The sequence below is a fragment of the Syngnathus floridae genome, chromosome 22, assembly GCF_059516105.1.
Source record: "Syngnathus floridae isolate MCC-2025c chromosome 22, RoL_Sflo_1.0, whole genome shotgun sequence".
Classification (NCBI taxonomy): domain Eukaryota; kingdom Metazoa; phylum Chordata; class Actinopteri; order Syngnathiformes; family Syngnathidae; genus Syngnathus; species Syngnathus floridae.
Window position 1 is genome coordinate 5,582,918 of NC_142434.1, and position 22,993 is coordinate 5,605,910.

General features: G+C 41.4%; 1 protein-coding gene across 13 annotated transcripts in view; it reads left to right on the top strand.

Annotated features, from left to right (window-relative positions):
* The window catches only part of LOC148379431 (ELKS/Rab6-interacting/CAST family member 1-like), a 52,756-nt gene that overhangs the window by 17,796 nt on the left and 11,967 nt on the right, over window positions 1-22,993 (top strand). For 3 of the 13 annotated variants that reach the window (XR_015855329.1, XM_088366563.1, XM_088366565.1), the window contains 9 exons: window positions 827-967; window positions 1,768-1,961; window positions 2,278-2,388; window positions 4,718-4,729; window positions 9,188-9,323; window positions 10,614-10,745; window positions 13,339-13,383; window positions 13,743-13,903; window positions 22,415-22,562. Coding sequence is in view for 10 of the 13 variants with exons in the window: in XM_088366563.1 (XP_088222689.1) it covers window positions 827-967; window positions 1,768-1,961; window positions 2,278-2,388; window positions 4,718-4,729; window positions 9,188-9,323; window positions 10,614-10,745; window positions 13,339-13,383; window positions 13,743-13,903; window positions 22,415-22,562 (1,080 nt within the window). In the remaining 3 variants the exon portion in view is untranslated. The remainder of the gene's footprint in view (window positions 1-826; window positions 968-1,767; window positions 1,962-2,277; window positions 2,389-4,717; window positions 4,730-9,187; window positions 9,324-10,613; window positions 10,746-13,338; window positions 13,384-13,742; window positions 13,904-22,414; window positions 22,563-22,993) is intronic. The other 10 variants (XR_015855330.1, XM_088366564.1, XM_088366566.1 and 7 more) reach the window with 5 other exon arrangements.

Here is a 22,993-nt window from a genome sequence, read left to right on the forward strand (position 1 = left end):
AGTGGGAAGAATGAGGTGGGGAGGGAGTCAGGTCATGGGAAAAAAAGTTTTGAAAGTAGGGTGATGATGAGTCACAATCTTGACTTGAGACGAATACCTCAAAGGATAAAAATACACGTTTATTTTGATTGGGGTTTTTATTTCCTCTCACAGTTATGACTAAGATGCAAGGAGCACGTTCTTGCGGAAAGGAAGGAAGACTAAGTGGTTGAAAGGTCACGCTCTGGTATATTATGATGGAAATGTCTTTTTCCCTTCTGAAAATGAAGATCATCTGCAGCTGTAATGATTTGACTCAGGTTATCGTTACCATATTTTTCGGACGATAAACACTTAAAATCGATTAATCTTAATCAGTAATTTATGGATGTTGAATAAATGTTGATTTATTTGCTGCGCTGGTTTGCCTTCTAACCTGGTGCACCTTAAAGTAAAAAAAAAAAAGATCTGAAACTATTTGGTCATTTCCCTCCTTTTTTTTAAGGCGCACTTAAAATCGATTAATCGGTTAATCGCCTTTAATCAGCTTATGTATTGATGTTTAATAAATGTTTACTTATTTGCTATGCTTGTTTACTTTCTAACCTGATGCACCTTATAGTAAAAAAAAAACAATATCTGAAACTATTTGGTCATTTCCCTCAATTTTTTTCAAGGTGCACGTAAAATCGATTAATTGATTAATCGCCTTTTTATCAGCCATTGTTTTTTGACGTTTTCAGTCTGATTTACCTTCTAATCCAATGCATCTAATAATCCAAAAAACACAATATCTAAAAGTATTTAGTCATTTCCTGCCATTTATTTATTTTTTTTGCATCCCTAGGCGTCAGTTTTGGACCTAAAAGAGAAAGCCTCCTCTCTGGCCTCTTCGGCTCTGAAGAAGGACAACCGGCTGAAGAGCATGGAGATCTCTTTGGAGCAAAAGAAAGAGGAATGCATCAAATTGGAGAATCAACTCAAAAAGGTCGGTGGTCAAATGTGTGTTTTGTTCAAGTTTGTCGCTTTGTGTTGTCGAGAACATAAGGCAGACTTGTGTAGAGTTTTTTGATTGACACGCTCCTCTTTTATTTGTCTTCTCTTGGGCACACATCTGCCCATTATATTGTCAGACTCCCAAACATTTACTCTCCACATAAAAAAAAAAAAAAATGTGTAAAATCACTTGTGCTCTTCCAAAACTAATAAGGTTTCTAATTTGTGGGCACACATACACACACTCGCGTGTATATACATACACAAAAATGTGTCCCAAGAGCAACATTTGCTTCAGGGAAACTCTCGCAGCTGTTATAACTTTTGGTTTGAACTTGCGGTTATTTTTTCTTTGTGTGTCTTCTTTTTGGGAAAGTTAGCGGTGCGGAAAAACAATGCCACTACTGTAACGGCAAATATTCCATGTCAGTACTGTGAATTTTGAGATTTATTCTAAATAGCTCTTTTTTTCGGGAGGGGGCGTGGCTAAAATAGAGTGCCTTTATTTTCATTTTTTTCTGAACTTTAAGGATTTCTTTTTTTGATGAGATTTCCTGGAGTATCTTTTGTTGTCCATAACGGTGTGAAGAATCGTTATTCAATGAATCGTTTTTGTATTCATCGCCCTCGCAAATTGTGTTTTCTGCCTCGTTAAACTCGTGTACAAGTCGTTCTCGACACAAATGTTGTTCTTGGCTCATTCCCCTTCGGTCTAAACTCATTGAACTTCTCGTTTCCATAGTTGCCGCTCACCTCCTCCCGTTTATTTGGTGTAATTATTTCCGGTCGCAGGCTCAGAGCGCGGCGGCGGAGTCGGCGGCCAGCGCCGAACTCTCGCAACGTATCTCCGACCTGGAGCAGGAAGTGAGCCGTCACAAAGAGGACGCCGGGAAGGCTCAAGCCGAGGTGGAGCGGCTCCTCGAGATCCTCAGGGAGATGGAGAACGAGAAGAACGACAAGGAGAAAAAGATACACGAGCTGGAGAGGTGAGCGGGAAGTAAAACGTAAATCACTGAGGAAAGGCTTCATAAAATCGGATCGATAAATCAAATACCAGTCTTTTCCGGTTTAAATCATTAGTTGATATCAGAAACGACCCAATTTTGTTTTCCTCCACTTTCTGCCTACGCTGAAGTCAATAACGTCCTTATCCTGCAAATTCATTCAATTATGCTTCTTCTCCTCTTCTTCCTTCCCCTATAATTTTATTACATCTGTCATCGCCCGTCTCTTTTTTTTTTTTTTTTTTTTTAATCACGTGCGAATATACATTTGTGCACACGACCATCTCACGCACACCAGAAAGCCCTCCGCTTCCCATCTGTGGCATTCTCAGCAGCCGCCAAAACAGGCCCCGCCCCCAGCTGCCTCTCAGCAGCCAATGGGGGGGCTGGTGTGGGACTACCTGGGCACGTGAGTGGATGGAGGCCCTGTCAATCATTTTGGGGAAGTTGCACGAAACCCAAATAAAACACTTTTGCTTGTCAGAGGTCGGGATATGCCAGCGTTCCCTCCCATTTGGAAAAAGTTGACTCCCATCCTTCCTGTATGGACAACAACATTAATTGAAGTTGTCATGTATTTGAAAAACTGTATTTTCCATATTATAAGGCGCAGTCTTCAATGAACAGGTCTATTTTGGGAAATTTCCATCTTAAGGGGGCACATTAAGGGGAATAAACCGGAACAGCAAATGAGTTAAATTAAATAAACAAAAATAAAAATGACTACTGTGTTTTTCGGACTATAAGGCGCACTTAAAATTCTTTCATATTCTCAAATAATGACAAGCACGTCTTCTGTATGGATATTGAAAGTTGAAAAATAACTAATTATGGAACTTTACAAAAATAGACCTATTCTTTGAGGCTTTATAATCGGTGCGCCTTATCGTCTGAAAAATACGATAAATTAATTATAATAATTTGAGAATAATAAAAATAATTAAAAAATAATAATTGTAATAATTTTGGAGAAAATTAAAGTATTTTTAGTTCGCCTTCCGAAAATACAGAAATAAAAGTAAAAAAGAAAAATGGCTGCCTTTTTCCTTATGGGACGCAGCTGAATTCACTAATGACCTCCATTAGAGTTGCAGTATCGCACACTAGCGAGCCAAGTTTTCTTGAAATCTAAATATTGTGACTGTTCTCCCGAGAAGAAACTTTCTCGCGCCACATGTGGGCCGTCAACACGAGTTGTTGCCTGACACCCCAAAAAAAAAAGTCTCGATCTGTGCAGCCTGCCACTCTTTGTTCTCACCCAGTCACTGATGCAACTCTTTGATTTTAGCTCTGGATGCTTGACTTGCAACTAACTACAGATGATTTTTTTTTTCCTAACAATCACTTCAGTGTGACTTTGTTTTGTCCAGTTTTCTAACACTGTACCCACTTGCGTATCTCTGTGTTGTGTACACTGACAGGCTCTATTTGGAACGGCTTCAAAAAACGTCACGCAGGAATAGAAAAAAGTGTTGATCCAAAGGCCAGACGTCTTTTTCATCATCCGTGTCCACTTACTCGTTAGGTCCCACTGCAACCTCTCCTCTCTTTCCATGTCCTTTTTGAAAGCAGTAAAACTAATGACTCTTAATGATTCCGGGGACATTCGTTTCAAAGTGTCCACGTCTGGCCGACCGGAAAAAAAAAAAAAAAATTGGCTATTTATAATTCAGCAGCCGCCGACGTCCAATTAGTGGGGGGTTTAGCTGTGTATGTTTAAAGATTTATTTCGTCTGAGCGTCGCGGTGAACGCAAACAGGACTGGTTCTGGGAACGTAGAACTCTGCCAAGGTACCTTTCAAAAGTATTGGAACAGCAAGGTCAATTCCCTTTTGGTCGTAACCCCAAATATCATCTTATACTGTCCCAATACTTTTGCAAGGGACGGTCCGTGTGGCTTTGGCCATTAAAAAGTGTAGAACATTGTTGGAAAACCTTTGTTCTGGGTCCAAATAAATGTCTCTAGATTATAATACGTGATTGAACATTTCCTGCTCACGATCGTAATCGATGATCGCCGATTGTTTTCCGATGTACAGTAAAAAATTTGCCCAGGTGGAACACTTCCACTCGTCCGCTGTATGACTTGGCAGCGTCGAATGCCGATGATGAAAAGTTCGCACGCGGGTTCAACAAGGCCAGCAATCATCGACCTTCCCGCGTGTGTAAATCCAGCTGTATAATACAATGCCGGGCTATTTATTTCAGTAACTAGGATGGTAATTGGAGCAGACTGAGTGACTTCACACTGGGGGGAAATGGAGCTGAAAAATCTGCCATGATGGCCAAAATAAAGGATTTGGACAGCGGAGTGGAAAACAAAGCGAGACAAGCGACGACCAAGAGGAAGGAAAGACGAGCGTGAGGATGGAGACGATTTAAAAGAATCGGGAAAAAAAAAATCAAAGAAGTTTGTCAGCGGAGGCACTTTGAGCAAGTCAAAACACTAAATGAGACTCTTAAAATTGCTTAAAATATTCTAAAAAAAAATTTACCGTACATTAGCAGTTAGCTAACTTGGGTGAAATAGCTAAAAGTGGAAAAACCGAACTTTGTTCGTTTGCCTGCCTCGCCGTTCCGCCTTCCGTCCTGCCTGCAAAATGTCTGTGCGATGATGTCTGTGCACCTGTCTCACTTTCACTTTCTGTCTTTGTGTGATCAACCTCATGCTCACTTCCCGTCTCACCTTTCCTCTTTGGCTTTCTTTCATCTTCTCCACGCAACGCCTCGCCGCCAAGTCTTGCCTCGAGGTTAGTATACGGCATGCCTTCTTTTTTTCCCCGTTCTCGTCATCCTAGCTCTTGTCCTCGCTCTTGTCGTAAACTCTGCTTTTTAATCATTCCCGTCATGTCTCGCTGGCTTCGCGAGGCTTTTGACTTTGACGGCTTCTCACTTTGTCGCATCACTTTCTCCCTCGAGGAGGAAAGTCTCGTACTGTTCTACCATCCTGCTCATGCTAAAACTTTAATAGAATTATCATCATGTTTGTGGATGAATACTTGCAACAAATTATTGCTACCAAAAGATCAAGTTTTAGAAGATTTAAGGATATTGAGGGCGCCTTATGTCAATATTAATCAATTAATCGACAAATTAATTATCAAAACTTGTATTTTAATAATCTAGTAATCATTTAGAGATATTTTCTAAGTAAAGGTTATCCAAATCTTCTAATTTCAGGCTCTCAAAAGTAATAAATCTTCAGTTTCTCTAGTGTTTCTAGCAGACTGATATATTTTTTGTGTTTAGTCAAAACGTTTACTTTGGGATACAATCGTTCTTGTGTGATAAATATTGTTGTTTAGTTGTTATTAATCACTAAATAAAAAACAAAATTAACAAAAATTATTGGCTTATAAGTAGTATTAGTGGTCAAAATATTTTTATGCACTTTAAAGCAAGTAAAATTGTCTCTGATTCATCAAATAATTGATGGAATAATCGGAGTCACTCACAGCGTGTATATCTGAAAATTATAATTTTGTTTTTGTTGGATAGTAGAAGTTAAAAAAAATCACAGAAAATGAGCATAACAGTAGAAAGGTTTTGTTTTCAGCATTATTGCAAATGCTTTTATGTTCCTCAGCAGTCACACAATTAATACGAGAAGTACAAGAGCGAGCAAGCGTGTGCTACAATCAGCCGATAGCCCGCAAATCCTCCGGGCGGCACGTCTGCGTTAAGTACGAGTCACACAAGGACCTCAAAGCAACCGCAGGAACAAAGAAACAAAACAATTCTTTTTTGGAGCCGCAGAAACATTGATGTCAGACGTTTGGCGGAGGATGAGGAGTTCCTCACATCAAAACAGGAGGCTCGTCGCGCACCCAAAAAATAAAAAAACAACAACAAAAATGAACTCTTCAGTCGCTTACCCAGCAAAGCAACTTTTTTTTTGAATTCCCTTTAGAGTTGAAGTTGAATCACCAAAACAAGACGGCCAGGGAACAGTGGCGCTAAGAAGTTCAAACCTTTTTACAGCACAATAGAAAATACTCCGAGTAGATCTCGGAGAAACAAGGGGAAGTCGGGAAAATTCAATATGACCTTTATGCCTCTAAGAAACAACTAAATTCTGGAAATTAAATACCTGCGCATGAAAGCAAACGGCTGTTATCGCAATTTAGCGCAAAGCTCATCTGGACTTGTCCAACAGCAACAAAACCCCTTGAACAAAGTGTTCAAAGCTACTAAACGCATTTTATCTCATCTATTTAAGCCCCACAAAAACGCACCACTAATTTCACGCTCAGGAGCTGGAACTCAAACAATATGAGATTTTGAGTTTTTTTTTTTATTTTTGTTAAACATCGGAATGAGCTAGTCTAGCAGTGCTGTGTACGATTTGTCCTGAAGCGACCTTCAGAGTTAGTGTTACAAACTGCTGATGTCGTCATATTTATCAATTAAATTCATATTGGCCTGGTTGGGCCACCGTCTAAGCATTTCGTATGGCCCGACAAAGTTACGTCATTGTTAATGTCCTAAGACGTATCGACATTTAAGACGGAAACAAAAATCGCAAAATGATTATTTTTCTCAATTCATTCATTCCAAATAATTAAAAGCTTACTGCCTCCTAGTGGACAAAATATGAACAGTAAAATCTGTCAACAAATGTGCGGTAGGAATACCTGGTAGTTGTATGGGGGCGCCCTCTAGTGGTACATACAAGAATCACTGAATCAAATGTTGAAACTTATTATTGTTTCTTTAGCAGTTTGCCTTTTTTTTTTCTTTGTTACCTTTTTACCCTGCTGCATTACATCCATGGCCATAAAAAAAGCGGGCAAATATAAGCTTTTAACTTTCAGATATTTTCTTTCACTGTAACCAAACCAACACCATCAGTGTTGTTGTTTTTTTTTTTTGTAAAAGAAAAAGTGAAATTCCAAGTCGTTAAAAGGAAATCCTTGATGTTAATTTTGTGTGAACTGTGCGGAGTAAACATACATGAGTCCTCTGAGTATTTCTGATCAAATATTTATACGGGACTCTAAATGCAATATTAATATTACCTTCACGCGGGCCCCCTGAATATCAGCCGCATGCTAATGAAGGAGGTAGAAAAGTTCTAATGTTGGTGAGTTTAGGGAAGTTTTTGGACACGCTTGTAGCGTTGCGAGTAATGTATCTGGGATTTTTGTGGTTCAATCAAGTTCAAAGTGCTGTCAACTAGCTTATGCTCGTGTTTACATTAACACCTCGCATAGACTGTTTGCCACACGGGCCACCATGTTTACGTGAGCGTAGATGCGCATAAATGAACACGTGTAACTGAAATATGTGTGGTCTGAGGCTTGATGCCATACAAAGCGGCCAGTGTTTGGACTCAATATCACTTAAGGCGGATTTTAAGACTACATTCCTTGCATTCTGAAACTTGTAATGAAAGAGTAACATTAGATAAATATGTAGGATTGGCTCCAATGTTCGGGGTGTGTTTTATAGTCCTGTGGGAGTCAAATTATCAAGTTTTAAAAGCCTGGCAGAGGGCATTTTGGTGAAAAATGTGGCAATTGTTTGACGGTTGCTGTGGTCGCTAAGTGGATGGTGAAAGAACCAAAAAGCTTCAGTGGGTGCGGGCAGTGGAGTCGTCATCTAAGGCCTTGAGCCTTGTGATCTACAAGCAGCAAACTAGATGCAAGCAAAACAAGTGATTAGCAGGATAAAAAAAAATCAAGATGAAACTAGAGTGTTGGGTCAATAGGGAACATTGCCCGACTGAAAAAAATCAAGTCCACATGCGCACCCTCGCATACGTGCAGTAAATGTTGCGTGAAAGAAGGGGGGGTCGGAGAAGTTGGATGGATGCTCGACGCTTCCTGGACATTCTCCAATAGGAACATTCCTGCCTGTTTATGACCTGTTACGCACACACACGGCTTGGAAAGATATTCCCAAATATACTGAAAACATGCGTGCATCCATGCGTGGAAAGGTGGTGCGGATCAGATTTAGCATGTGTCTTTTAGTTTTCTTTTTTTGGGTCTTTCGGTGACAGGCGAGAGTGAGTTAAAAACGATCCGGGTCATGCCACCAATTGAAAACAAAAACCGTCCCCCCCATTATAGCATTATATCTTGAATGCTAACAATAGTATGCTAACTGCTGCTAATCTAAGAATGAGTATTTGTTGAATAGAAAAACCGTCCCCCAGTTCTTATATCTTGAATGCTAACAATAGCATGCTAACGCTAACTGCTGCTAATCTAACAATGAGTATTTGTTGGAGTCCCATCACTGGAGGTCTTCTGGTGAGAAATCTGTTATTCTACAATCCGCTAAGAAGTTATGCTAACATTTACATGGTGCAAGCTGAGCTACCTTACACATCATTTCACAAACAGCACTTCTCGACACAAAAAGTTGAGTCGACGCCCGCCTCTGTGTGGTCGCTCGCAGACCTTTTGTGTTTCTTATCATTCATCCCGAGCCGTGATTCCGTGTAAGCTGTTAAAGCTTCCTGGCATTAGAGCCAAGCTGGCTGCAAGTATGTGTGCACGCGTATTAAAGGTCTCGATCAAGACAAGCCGGTTGCGATAGCCGATAGGCTTGCGACAGAGGCTTCCAGGCGGCTTACTCGGGGGGGGGGGATTAAACCCTTTCGCCATCCACTGGGCCTGCTGATTCCATGACAAAGTTCCCTCCGGTCTTTTTTTTTTTTACCTTCTTGTCTCGTCAGATCATTCTGTAGGTCGGACGTACAAAAGTTGACTTTTCATACTGTTGAGGACAAAAAAGATATTATTGGGCGAGAGTAGCAGCTGTTGTGTAGACGGAGCAGGTGTCTACTTATGTGAAAGGTGACGTCAAAGGGTTAAAAAAAACATTTATCATGAAGAGGGTTGGATTTAGGTTTTGAAAAAAAAAAACAGGTTTGCATCCGTTGAATTTATTATTCTGACACCCATGTCACTCACAAGTCACCACCTTGTAAGTAATTTTAGTTTTAAATTTTTTAAGTGTTTTTTTTTTTTCCTAAAGACACTTTTCAATTTTGGTTTCATTTTTTTCTTTTCGTAACAGTATCCTTGCTCTATAGTTTCATTCATTGATACCCAAGTCACGCACCACCCTTTGAAACCATACACACTCAAAGTCACAGCTATAATAATAAATATGCTCATCAATCAATCCAATAGATGATTCTAAAAATATTCAGTTGGCATCAGCCCGAACTGACTTTGTGTGTTTTGTACATGCAGGCAGATGAAGGATCAATCCAAGAAGGTGGCCAACCTGAAGCACAAGGAGCAACTTGAGAAGAGCAAGAACGCCCAGCTGATGGAGGAGGCCAAGAAACTGGAGGACAATTTGAACGAGAGCTCCCAGCAGATAAAGGTACGAAAGGGGGGGAGGGGAGAACCGGAAAAAAGTTTAAGGGAGGGAGAAAAAGTTTCTCCTCCTATCCACTTTCCGGCCCTATACCTTGAAAATGTCGGAGCTATCACAACAATGGCAACGTGTCAAAATGTGACAGGGAGCCGCCTTGGGCAATGTCAAACAGGCAACGCAATCGTGGACACGAACACACTGGATGCAGCTCGGGGAGTATGCGCGAGCGGGTATCCGCAGAGGATGATTGACACGGAACGAGGTGACAAGAGAAGCAAAGGACCGATGCACACACTCGCCCACGCCGAGCTATGCAGCCAATGTTGCGGGTTTTAAAACGGGCCTTCCTGCACAGCCGCAGCATCTCGGCATTGAAGTGGAGTTCTGCAAGTGTCCTTCACTTTCTTCTGACTTGTCCCCTTGAACTTTCCTAGTCACCCCCCCCCCCCCTTACTCTTCCCGGAATTGTTAGCGGCCTCCCATGATTAGAGGCAGATGACAATTCTCACTTGTGTGACTCCAAGCATCGGGACTCAGGAAATAACCGTAACTGATGTTTCATTTCGGAATCGTCGCGAGTCAGACGGCGAGTGAAATCTGAGTAAATTTGATTCAGCACAATAAGAAACGATTAATCGAATTAGGTCCAACTCATTCTGCATTGTTAGACTCCGAGTCATGTTACATCTGGACCTGGACTCTGAAGATATTCAAGTCCAAAATGCCGCATCATCATTTTTTGTTTTAAAAACCCTTCAGGCGTAATTTTGAATTCCAAAGACTCAGGGGGAGGAGATTATCGGTTTAATCGGATTTAAGCGCAAACTGATGTGTCTTAGTGAAACTTTTTGCCTGTCAGTTAACGTGAAAAGCTGTCATGTTTTGCACTTTAAACTTTAGCAAGTTGATTTTAAAGTCACCACATTGGGGTTTTCAGAACAAAATGTTTGGAGGGTTTGCCAGGTGGTTTGTGTGGTTTCATTTATTTTTTTTTTCACTCGAATTTAAAATCGTATTTTTCCGACTATTAAGACGCACTTCGAATTACAATCGTATTTAACAAAAAAAAAATGGTTGGAGCATAATTTTTGGGGCAAGCACATTATACACAGTGTGTGATTTTTACAGTATTTTTGTTTTATTACTCCATTGGTGCAGTTTGAAGAAAAAATTCAACTTACAAATGCAGCGTCCCCGCCAAAGTCAAGTCCAAGCTTTCCACGGATGAAAATACATCGATCACTCTGCTGGCACTGCATGTGACATTTTAAAAAATTTCGTCCACGTGTGTTGCAGGACTCCATACGCTCCAAGGAGGAGCGCATCGAGGAGCTCGAGGAGGCCCTTAGGGAAAGCGTTCAGATCACGACCGAGAGGGAGCTGGTGCTCGCTCAGGAGGAGCACGCCCGCACACACGCCGAGAAACAGGTACTAGCTATCTCCGTGTCACTGAATTATTTTTTTTTCTTGGCTGTCATATTCAAAATGGCCGTGCCAAATGTGGCTAACGGCGGCGCAGATGTGCCAACTGAGCTCATTCAGGTGCGGCCTCGTGTTTGCCCAGTCACTCCTCGTTTAGTAAACATCCCTATTTCAAGAACAACTTCCATTTTGTCCTCCCCGGCAGCACACAAACAGCTTTGTGCCAATCGGATCGCCTGTGCGTTATCCTTGTTTATCTCCGGCGAGGAGCCAGAAAAGCTGCTAATGCTGCTCAGGGATGCTCAGGAGGAAGCGTTTAGGAGATGTAACCGCAGAGTAGTCGAAGTCCGCTCATCGTTCGGCGAGTGACTTAACAAGGCCTTGGAGATGTAAAATGTTCCTCAAAAGGCTGCGCGAGTTTTGACAAGTGTTGGGAAAAAAAAAAAAAAGAGCAAAATACTGAATACTGCCCTGAGAAAACACGGCGCCGTGTAGCTGTTGGCAAAAACGTTCGCACTCCATTGTTATTACTGCCTCGAAATGTTGGCCGTCCCGTAGACAGACTTTAAAGCAAACACCAGAGAGTCGTTTTGCTTTTGCCGCATTTCGCTGACACGCTTCGTCACGGTAAATACGGATTATTTGGACAATTATATTCAGCGGCGGATCGGAGTCCAAACTCGCAATCAAAGTCGGTAATGATACGGCCGTGTTTGTTGCTTTTTGATACACGTAAGCCTCATCGAGTGGACATTAAGGCCTCTTGCGCAAGAGCTGGAATACAAAGGTTGGGAAATGTTAAGCTTGATTTTGATAGACACTGACAAATACTGTCCGTTCACATGACCTCAAAAAGAATCGCGCTACTAACCAATTATTTATGTGTGTTTAGTGACGAAAACAAATAAACAGATAAGCAATAGCACACAAGAAGGATTGGGCAGAATTGCATGGAAAAAAACGTGTTCATCTCTGAGTTTGTTTCCAATGTATTGCCATGACACCAAAAAAAAAAAAAGAAGTGGCCTCTTTAATTGAGGTAGGACGCGGTGTCCTGGATTTTGAACGCCTCAGCGAAGAAGCACGGAGGAGAAATGACAAGTGGTGGCTGAAGACGGCCAAACGCAAACATGGCCCAACGTCAACAGCAATTCGGCCATTTTGCACAAACCGGCAATGTACAGAACAGCGTTCAATGTACACGACATACATTCCTTCCAACGCACATAAACACGACTGAAAAAGTGTTAGCTGCTCTTTAAACAGCATCGCATTCAGTGGCAGCCAGACGGACTCTTGGATTCTTTGCATAGACACGGGAAAATAAATATTTTTATGTTCCTCTCTTTTTCTTTTTTTGTTTTTACGAGTGTGTCACCGCAATTAGGCCTTCCCGCTATGATTTATAAAATCACGGCAGAGACAGAGACAATAATGAGTCGGTCAAAAGGGGCCTTGCAAAAGCAAAGCGTTCAATGGAGCGTGGTTGTTTTTGCGAATGTAGCCGAAGCAGAAAAACGAAAGGAAAAATAATCGAATTTGATTTTTTATGTTCCTTAAAATTTAACGCGATTATTTTGCCAACATCCTCTTATATATTTTTAACCACCGCAAACAATATAAGCAAGAAGGACTCATTGCATACATTTTTCACAATATTTAACTCACTCAAAATTTGAATATTATTGAAGAACTGTGCTATGTTTGCCCTGCATGTCATTCTGAACCCGCAAAAAAATATTACGGCTCTTAATGTTGGAGTATTGGGCAGTAAAGACCCACTGTAAGTGAAACAAAGACATCTGCCATCTAATGGTGATTGGTGATATTACAACTTATACATATGTCGTTCGGCACTTTTGGATTTTGCTGATTTTTCAGTATTTTTTTTCTTATTTTGGCATTTTTTTCCGCATATTGGACATATATTAGACAGCATATATTTAATTTTTATTAATTACAATTTTTAATGGATGGATGAAAACTCACGTATTCATAGATTTTTTTCCATTTCTCCAATATTTTCTCAGATTTTTTATTTTCCTCCATTTATTGTACGTATATTTTACATGATATACTTTGAATATTTATCAGCATTTTTTTTTTTTATGAATGGGGGAGGTGTAAAAAAATACAAAAAAATTAAATCCCGAGGCCTTCTGCCATACATTGAGTGGCATGTTTGTGTGTCAGGGAACCGACCCAGCTCAAGCGGTTGACCGCACCAAAATCCAGGCGACATTTTGAGCGAGACATTCGTCATTAATGGTCAGTGGAGGCTTTGTGGCAAGCCCCTGACACACCCCACCTGTCAGATTTTGTCATTTTTCTCTGCAGTTCCTTCTTTTTCCACTCAGGATTCCTCTCTCCATCCCTCAGGGTTCACCCCTCCCACCTGTGCTTGGAATTCACAATGGAGCTTGTGTGTTTCATTACTTTTTGCTGCATTCAATGACTTGACTGAAGCATCTCTATCTTCTCTCTCTCCTCCTTACCGCTTTTCCTTCCTTTCTTTTTATTGTTTTAACTTGTGGGCTGTCACGTTTTCCTCCACTTCTTCCGTCTGTTCGTCCCTTTTCTTTCCCCTCTTTGCACGCAGCTCTCTAATAGTGAACTCACCACGACTGGCTTTAGGTGGTCAAAGGTAACAAGAGCTGCCGACATTACTGTTTTTTTTTTCCATTTTTTGGAAGAAAAAGGGGCATGATGTCTGTTTTTGTGATTTTTTTTTTTCCCGATGCAAAACGAGAAATAAGATCCACATATTAACTTTTATTATTTTATTTTATTAATATTAACGTGAATTGCCATCTGATTTTTGGCGCCCCCTAGAAATCACACTGCCCAAAGCCTTTTTCGGCTAATGCATGTAAAAACATTCCTGAAAACGCCTGCAGTTATATACACGGACACACCAGGAGAGGCTATATTATAGACTGACATCCAAAAATAATTTCTGCGCAAAAACTCGACGACCAAGCCATGTCTATGTGTATGCATCAGGTGGAGGACCTGCTGGTTGCCATGGAAAAGGTGAAACAAGAGCTGGAAGTGATGAAAGCCAAGCTGTCATCCACTCAGCTGTCACTAGCCGAGAAGGAAGGTCACCTGACTGCCCTGCGGGCCGAACGGCGAAAGCACCTGGAAGAGGTCCTGGAGATGAAGTAAGAATTTGAATTTCGGCTTTGAATTCAGAATTCGCGCCTCTGTTTTTCGTGGGGTTTCTCACCTAACCTCCATCTTATCTCCTCTCTGCCCCTTAAAGCCGCAGAGTTAAGTAGACGATTAATGCAGTAAGCATGTAGCACTTGAGAGCTCTTCATATGATTGATTGCATACGCAGACGTCCACCCGGGCTTACTTTTAATGCAACATTAATGGACGGTCTTGCATAAGCCAAGAGGAGTCCAGCGGTCTTACACCGCTGAGGATTTACATGGACTGGAACAATACTTGAGCTAGAAGCACAAAGCCAGAGTTTTTGTGGCATCATGGGAAGACACAGTCACATAAATGAGCATGCGCTTTGACAGTCCATTGCACGATTAATCGATGAATTGACACCAAATTGATTTTTTAAAAATAAAATCTTGTTTTTAATTTAAAATTGTCCAAATGTTAACATTTTTAGCTTCTCGGTGTGAAATATTATTTAATTTATGAACTCCGTAGAAGTGGACAACAAGGCCCAAAAAAATCTAGAAAACTCTATTTTTTTTTTTTATATTTTTTTATTATAATTGAATATAATCAATACTCGCAGCCTTAATACATTTTTAACCTAATTATTTTTGCTTCAATTCTGTGGACATTGTGCTACTCTCTCTGGTGTATATACCTTGGCCACTCGGGGCAGTATAACACAAACACGCACATGGAGATGAGCTGCATTAATAGTAGTCTCTCTTTGCAGAGGATAAAGAATACATGCCAGTGACTTTTTTTTATATTTTTCGATTATAATTGAATATAATCAATACTCGCAGCCTTAATACAGTTTTAACCTAATTATTTTTGCTTCAATTCTGTGGACATTGTGCTGCTCTCTCTGGTGTATATACCTTGGCCACTCGGGGCAGTATAACACAAACACGCACATGGAGATGAGCTGCATTAATAGTAGTCTCTCTTTGCAGAGGATAAAGAATACATGCCAGTGACTATTGTAACTTTATGTCTCTGTGTTGCTCCACCGCAATGGATTATAGTTTTTTTAATTCAATCACTCGCTTCACTTCTCTAGCTGTCTTCCATTGACTTATATGATGCGTACGACGCCACTGGCCTTCTCCGATTCGTGCCTGCGTCGCCCCATGTTCATCTCTGAAAAAAAAAGTGCGCCCACAGGCGACCATAACTCTTTGAGGTTTGATGTCTGATTTGTTGCCCGATTTAACACTGGTGTAAAGTTTAATGTTTCTGTTAGACATGATATATGATACCCGAGCTTTCAGCGGGTTCTAGGACAGGCTTAGAATATATTAGCGCGCACACACACACATACACACACACATGCTCAGGCAGTGCATCTGTGACATTCTGTCTCACTTTTCTTCCAAACTGTACACGTCCAAGATGTCATCAGCGAGCGAGTTGTAGCTTTGCTCGCGAGGGGGAAGTGGGAAGGAGGATAGTCAAATGAACGAAAATGAGCATCGAAGTGTTTCTTGGCAGCGGGAAAACGAGCGAAAGCAAAGAGGGAGAAAGACAGCTGTCCAAAGATAACCGAGTCCGGCCAACAAAAGCGTGCGCTTGAAATTATATTACCCCCATCGCTGTCTCCCCAGCTCCTTCTGTTCATCCATCATTCTTTAAGACTGAATTATATATGTATTCAACTTCTAAGCACTTCATGATGTTTCACGCGTGCAATGAGGTTTTAACAGCCCGTGCGCGGGATTTTAATTTATGGGTCATTGTTTTTGCCATCACAGAAAGGCGCGCGTAGTATTTTTTACGAGCGCTAATATCAGAAATTGTTCGCCGGGGCAAATGTTCCGAGACGTAAAAGCAGCGAGATGTCGATTTGTGTTTATTTGCGCAAGGTTGTTCTGGAGATTGTAATGTTAAAAAAGACAATTTATCACCATGGAGAGTGTTGGGAAAATGAAACAACGGGTGCGCTTGATGATTTTTTTGGGCAGTGTGGCTTCCAGGGTTGTTGTTAGTGGTGAGGCAAAATGTTCTTGTATGCTTTCGCGGGCAAATAAAATGGCATAATTAGGTCGTTTTCAGACAAAAGTTGTGCGCTATTTTATAAAAAGGACTTGACACTACAAATTAGACTAGAAAAATTCTGCCACCTTGGAAATGATTTTTTTTTGCCAAGGCACTACGTTTACATATCCTGGTAGAATTCCGTTAGCCTAATAGCATCGTTGTCATTCGTGATATGAAGGTTTTCCAAAAACAGGAAGATATTTTTTGAGTAACTACATAAGAAATCTTGTTTTGATTTGCTAGCAGGATGTTAAAAATGAAAAAAAAATCTGCAAAAATCAACCGATTTTTTTTTTTTGGGCCGATTTTTTTTCTTTCCCTCAATTGTTTTCTTTTCTCTGTTGTAAAGTTAAATACTAAAATAGACAGACAAAAAAAATAGCAATATGTCATAAATGTTGCCAAGTTAACTTTTAAGCACAATCGTAACACTTTTGAGTCTAACAAGTGCAATTAAACTCCAACCTATCCTGATGCTCAAGTTTCCCCCGATTTCCCACTCGACTAGTGATGTTGATGCCTCAAGGCTAATGCTGTAAATGTAATTTATCGCTCCTCCGACGCTCCTTCTCAGCTTCCACTGTCCTCCGTCCCTTCCCTCATCCCGTCTTCCTCTCCATCACTCTCCGAGGCTTTCCTTCAGTCCGCCCCCGCGCGCTTCTCACGTCCCTCTCCCGCCTTCCTTTACGTCTTTTTTGTCCGTGGCTATAGCTTCTTGCGCGACGGCCTGTATATGTCGTTAGCGCCCGTCTGTATTTCCGTCGCTATTGTCACCCCATGCTGTGCGAAATCAATAGCACGTGTTTTTGCTATTCACCACATACACGTTTCCCTTTTCTTTTTTTCGTGTATGTGCGCAGATTCATACCAGCTTTACGTTATGCTAACAACGTGTCAAAGCGTGTCACCCGTGTAAATAAGACCGGCGGCCAGACCGAATGGTGCGCATAAACAGACAAGAAAGCGTGACTGCTTGGAAGACACACACATGCATGTATGTACATATTATAGAAGCGAGACAAGCGCTTTGATCCCTTCAGACAGCAATGAGATTATAACCGAGTGCCAAATGGAGGCAACGCGCGTTGTGTTTGTTGCGGGCTTGTCGGGAGCTTAGTGCGACTAAAAGGGGCCGCGCCGTTTGACACTCGGTCTTACTAGCTCAAAGCGTGGTTGGCGTCTTCCCCCCCTTCTCGCGTACGCTTGGCGTTTTTTTTTTTTTGCTTATTCTGTGCTTTTTGATGATTTGTGTGTCTTCCACTCAGAGGAGATGGAGGGGAAATGGAGTGGCGAAAGGCCAGAGGATCCGAATCTGAAGCTTTTGTAGATACTGTACTTGAATTTTTCGTGGATTATTTATAGGACGTAAGGAAAGCAATCGAGTAATCGGAATAAAATGCAATAATAATTATTGCCGAAACGATTCCAATTTCAATATTTGTCAGAATAAGTTTTATTGACCAATCAATTTCTTAACTCTGTAATGTTTGTAACAACTATTGTTGTATGTTTGACTATTTTACAAAAAATTATCGAATAGAATCGACAAATTTTGGTGCGGCTGGGCGTAGCGAAGGTTGAATTGTCTTTGTTTTATGTTGGAATTTGTGATTGTATATATAAATTTGTTATTATTATATTATTTGGAATTTGTTATCGGTTACCATGCTGTTCGGCCATTCGTAAAAATCTCGCCAACCTCCCAAAATCCAAGATGGCCACCGTGTCTCCCTTTACTGCAGTTAAACTCACTGGCGGATTCTGCCATATTTTGCCACTTTGCTGACATTTTTTTTTTTCTTCATTGGTTCGCTTCCTCAAAGCCTTTCGGGTGTGCATTTGCACGTGTGGTCCCATCAAAAGTGCAAACTCCAGCAGACCCCTGCTAATGCATTTTACACCTTTCCTATTAGTCACAGTATGCGTCTTCGTGTGTGCGTTAAAAAAAAAAAAAAAAAAAGTACGCCTGGGCGAGAGGGAAGACAGAATCGTGAACAAAGGGAGAAGGGATGGGAGGGGGCGAGGAGTGAGATGAAAATGGGGGGAAATGTGTCAAGATCAGATCCTCATTCTGTCACGCAGCAGTCCCACCTGCCCTCTTCTCTTGTCTCGCTCTCTCTCACCAAACACGCTAGCATTGTCTCTCCACCACGCTTCCCTACTGCGCCGCTTCCCCGGCTCGCCGTCTCTCTCTCTCTCTCCCCCTTCATGTCTCTTTGATTTGTTTTCTCTCCAAATCCTCCAGGCAGTTTATTCCCTCCCCTGTCAGTGTGTGTGTGTGTGTGTGTGTGCCGTCTTTTCTTTAAGCCTCTGTGATGTACAACAGCTCTTTGAGGGAGCTTTCCCTTCTTAACGCTCGCACACTTTTAATTCCACTCGCTCACCTTTGCCAAAAGTCTCCGACGGTCTCACAGTCGTCTGTCACTGACCGGTATGCGACGCAAAAAAATATTTCCTTCGATTGAATGGAAAAGCCCACAAGTCGACGTGGGCGCTCCTCATGTACATTTTGAGCTTTTAATAAGTACAATTAAACACATTGGCAGGGTAAATATTAGCCTGTGGGGGCATTTAGAACGATAATTCCAGACATCCCACGTTTTTTTTATATGTAAAACGATCCCCTCGGCTGACTTTTAAAATGGACCTCCAATGGGAATTTAAAGGGTTTTTTATTTTTTTTTTGAAAGCACAGCTGCGGTAGGAGTTGATCAGTTTTCCCGATAACAGCATTAAGCGGTTCAAAAAGAGAGAGGAGAGAAGTAGTAAATGTTTTTTTTTTTTTTTTTTTATTGACTGCTTTGGCTTTGATGCCGCACATATGGCCAAACGGACAAATGTTTCACGAGAGTCGCTCTGACGTGTCATGTGGGTTTGTTCTTTAGGAATGTCTGGCCTGTGTTTGCGGATATAAAAAGTCTACACACCCCTTTTCAAATCGTTTGGGTGATATACAAAAAAATAATCTGTTAATGTGACATATGACTTGCAAATGAAAAACAAAATTTCTGAGAGACCAAGTAAAAATAAACTGAGATCATGTAGTTGCACAAGTGTGCACACCCTCCCATAATTGGAAATGTGGCTGTGTTAACTAATCACATTCAATGTTAAATTATATCCTCTGTATTTACATTTGGTGGCTTTAATGATGCCTGGGAGAAATTATTGAAAGGGATTAATTTGAATCCTTGCACACAAAGTAGATCATGGCTCAGGTGTGCGTATGGATTTGAGCTTGTGGGTCCTGCATCTAATTACCCTCGCTTCTTTCTTTCCCCCCCCCCGTTCCATCCTCCATATTTCTGCCCTCCCGCTGACACCACAGTGCTTCTAAAGTTGTGTTTTATTAGCTGTGTATGAAAAGCACACATCTTTGTGGTCGTCACCTGCGCCCCCCCCCACCCCCTCCCATCCACGTCAAAGTTAGAGACGCTTCTGCCCGCCGCTTTCATTTTTCCACCATCTGCCGCCACCGCCGCTCTGACCTCAGCTTGCGTTCAGGTGGTCGCATCCCTCAGCGCCACACAGCTGCGCTTCATCAAAAAGTCTATATTTTATATATTTTTAAAATTCAATAAACCTCACAGCACACCACTTAATTTTTTTTCAAAAGAGTATATACAGTTTCATAAAACAATGAAGTTCTTGTCCCTCAATTTAATCTCACATTTACTATGGACACGATATTTATTTTTGATATTTGTTATTGTACAACGATACATAAAAGGTAAATAAATAATTTTCTGACCAATTAAAGGCCCTGTGAAATGAAAACACATAATGTACATGTTTAAGATAATTGCTAAGAGACTGAGAACTATGAAGCTTTTATTTTTTAACTATTTACGATTATCCAATTTTTTTAGGTGTGGCTAAAACGAGTCCTAGAAACCCAATTTGGAGTCCAGTCGTGCGTCCCTCGCTATTAAGAACTTGACCGCTTTCATTCGCTTCAATGATTATCTTCCGCGACATGCATTATCTAGCTAGCTAAGCTAGCTAGGCCGACAACCCAAAAATGCATTTTTCCTTGTCCCAAGCATATGCTAGACAAAATAGCATCCATCGTCCAAGTTGTTAATCGTATTTGATTGGCAATTGACAGCTGAGTGGCACATTTTCACGCTCAGTCCTTTTATTAATATTCTTTTGAACTATTTCAATTCGGCACGGTTGTTTACAACTCTCTCATCTGCTGTGTGTCAAATTCACGGGCCCACTTGAAACCGATATTCTCATTCCACAATAGTGCTTATAAAATATCTCCACATGGCCATATGGATGTAAACCTCCCCTTTCCCAAAATGAGCTTGTAACCCAACAATTCCATCAGGGGCTTTTTCCAGTGTAAAACGGGGCTATATAGTCACAGAGCGAGAGGGGATTATTTTTAACAGAGCCTCGTGTTTGTCTTACGCAGAGACTGGCCAATCTCACAGCGCATGGACTCGCACAAATATAAAGTAACCCACGAAGGGAGCCACGCTATCATAACTGCAGACATTGAACTCTCACTTGATTAGACACTCGTGCACACGCTCGCCGTTGCTGCAATGTGACAGCATCGGAGGAGATAAGACAGCACACGCTAAGGTTTGGGATCTAACGTCGGCCATTAGCCGTCCCCGATACAGTGAGAGGCTTTAAGTGGCGTTAGGATGGAGAAGGGCCCGCATGTGTGCGTGCGTGTGCGTGGGGAGCGGAGGTCAGGTGCCTGGTTGCGCTTGTGCGCGTCTGTTTACTATCTGCCTTGTCGCCGCCGCGATGACATCATGGCGCACGAGCGCCAAAACGACGGAAAGAATGCCGCTTGTCTCCATTGCTAGCGGAGGGGGTGAGCGATAGAGCGAGTGATGGAGGATCGGTGAAGGTGAAAGAGATGGGGAAAAAAATTGGGGTGTGTTGTACGGAGATAGAGAGAGAGAGGCCCACCATGAAGACATCTGGAATAAATATTGTTTTTATCACCTTGGTTTATAAGTGTTGTGAGCAGGCGGGTAAATCTCAGATTTAGTTGAAAATGAGATATCCTGTTGTGTGTTGAGACAGTGTTGTTGCATGAGTTTTGAGATTTTAGCATTACATCGTCAAAGATGGTGCATCGGGAAAATATCCACAGCCTTTTTCCACATTTTACATAACGACCTCATCCTAAAATAGAATCAATTATTTTTGCCTGGTTTCCCTCTAAACATGACGCCTGGCATTCACGTCAAAACGTTTTTGTGGTGGAGTGCTGCAGAAATGGTTGTCCTTCTAGATGGTTCTCGTCTCTTCAGTGTAGCGCTGTCACCATTGAATATTTTAATTAATCGAATAATCGGAATTTTTTTTATTCTATCGATTAATCGAATAATCTGCTATAATTTTATTTGCATTTAAATTAAAGTGTAATAAAAACCTTTTTCCCCGGTTACTGTTTTTAACCAATTATTTTTGTTCTTTTAGTGATTAAAAAACAACTAAACAATTAAGCAATACAAAAAACATTGTTTTCCAAAGTAAAAGCAGATTTTTGCAAATCTCTTCTTTTGACTAAACACACAAAAGTCAGTCTGCATTCAGAAATTTGAGCCTGAAATCAGAAGAGTTGGACAATCTTGTTTAAAAAAAACAATGTCTCTATGACTAGATTATTAAAATACAAGGCGATTAATTAGATAATCGGTTTGTTGTCGATTAGTCGGTCTAAAGTAATAACTGGTAGAGTTTGCAAACTGCATAAACAAATTCAAGAGCCATTCCCATTCATTCCCTTTTAATCATTTCATAAAGCAAACTAATCATCAGGAGGATTGATCCATCAATCGTGGCTTAAGCGTGTCCAGCTCCTGTCTAGCTAATGAGCGCCGCAGCACAGATGCATGATGGGACACTGACAGCGCGGTCAGCGAGGTTGACCGAAGAATCCGCGGGCCCTCACCCAGGCGAAACGTGTAATCTGTCTTCATTTAGACACTCTCATCGCCGCATTCCGTCGCTGCCGCAGCGACGCACGCACAAGCGCGTGTTCCAAATTGAAACAAAAAAAAAATATTGGAAGGAATAAACGCATGACTTTGCAGCAAAAGGGGAGTCGTGGGCGGATTCGTATAATTGCACGTCTGCTCTTTGAGGCTTTTGTCTTTATACATACAAATCTGTATGATTTATATGTCGCGGGGGTCACAAATGAAAAAGGAAACCGAGCTTTGTGATCACCAAACCGAAGCTTTGTTTGCTTTTCTTGTTGACAGCACATGTTTTGGTTGTTGACAGTTGACGCTAACGGCCCTTTCTATTTATGCTATATATGATTTATAAGTTTGGGCACAAAAAACATCCCGAGTTTGCACTTTTTGAATCTTTGGAACAAACATTGGTCAAGTTCAATTTGGCTGACCTCCTTCAATGAGTTCCTCCTTCCTTACGACCCCTCGAGATGTTCTTAACCTCCGTGTTTTTGTGTGCAGACAAGAGGCGCTGCTAGCTGCTATTAGCGAGAAGGACGCCAACATCGCCCTGCTGGAGCTCTCCTCATCCAAGAAGAAGAAAACCCAAGAAGAAGTGGCCGCCCTGAAGAGGGAGAAGGACGGGTTGGTTCATGAGCTCAAACAGCAGGTAGGATTCCTTCACGTGTCGGCACGCTTCCGACCACCGAGGGTAAATTTAGGATTAAACAAATCTCACGACACTTTCATACCAGCCGGTGTTGATTTATCGTCACGCCTCCCCGAGAATACGCCCCCGTCACTCTGCCCGGTGGATGTTTACAAAGTTAAACACACACACAGGCAATAAAACGAGGGAATAAACATGACAAAATGCCTTTGTGGCTTCTCGCACACACAAATACGGAGAATTTGGATCCTCCAGTGGTCGAGTGGATTAACTGGAGGAGGAAGCGACTAGGCTACTTCTCAATCAATATTTGCTGGGCAAAAATATAATGCAGGAATTTACTTAAAATGATTACTTAAAATTCTGAGTTTATCAGAGGGCTACCTGGTCCTATGTCCCTTTTTGAGTCTTTATGACCCGACGGGTTCTCT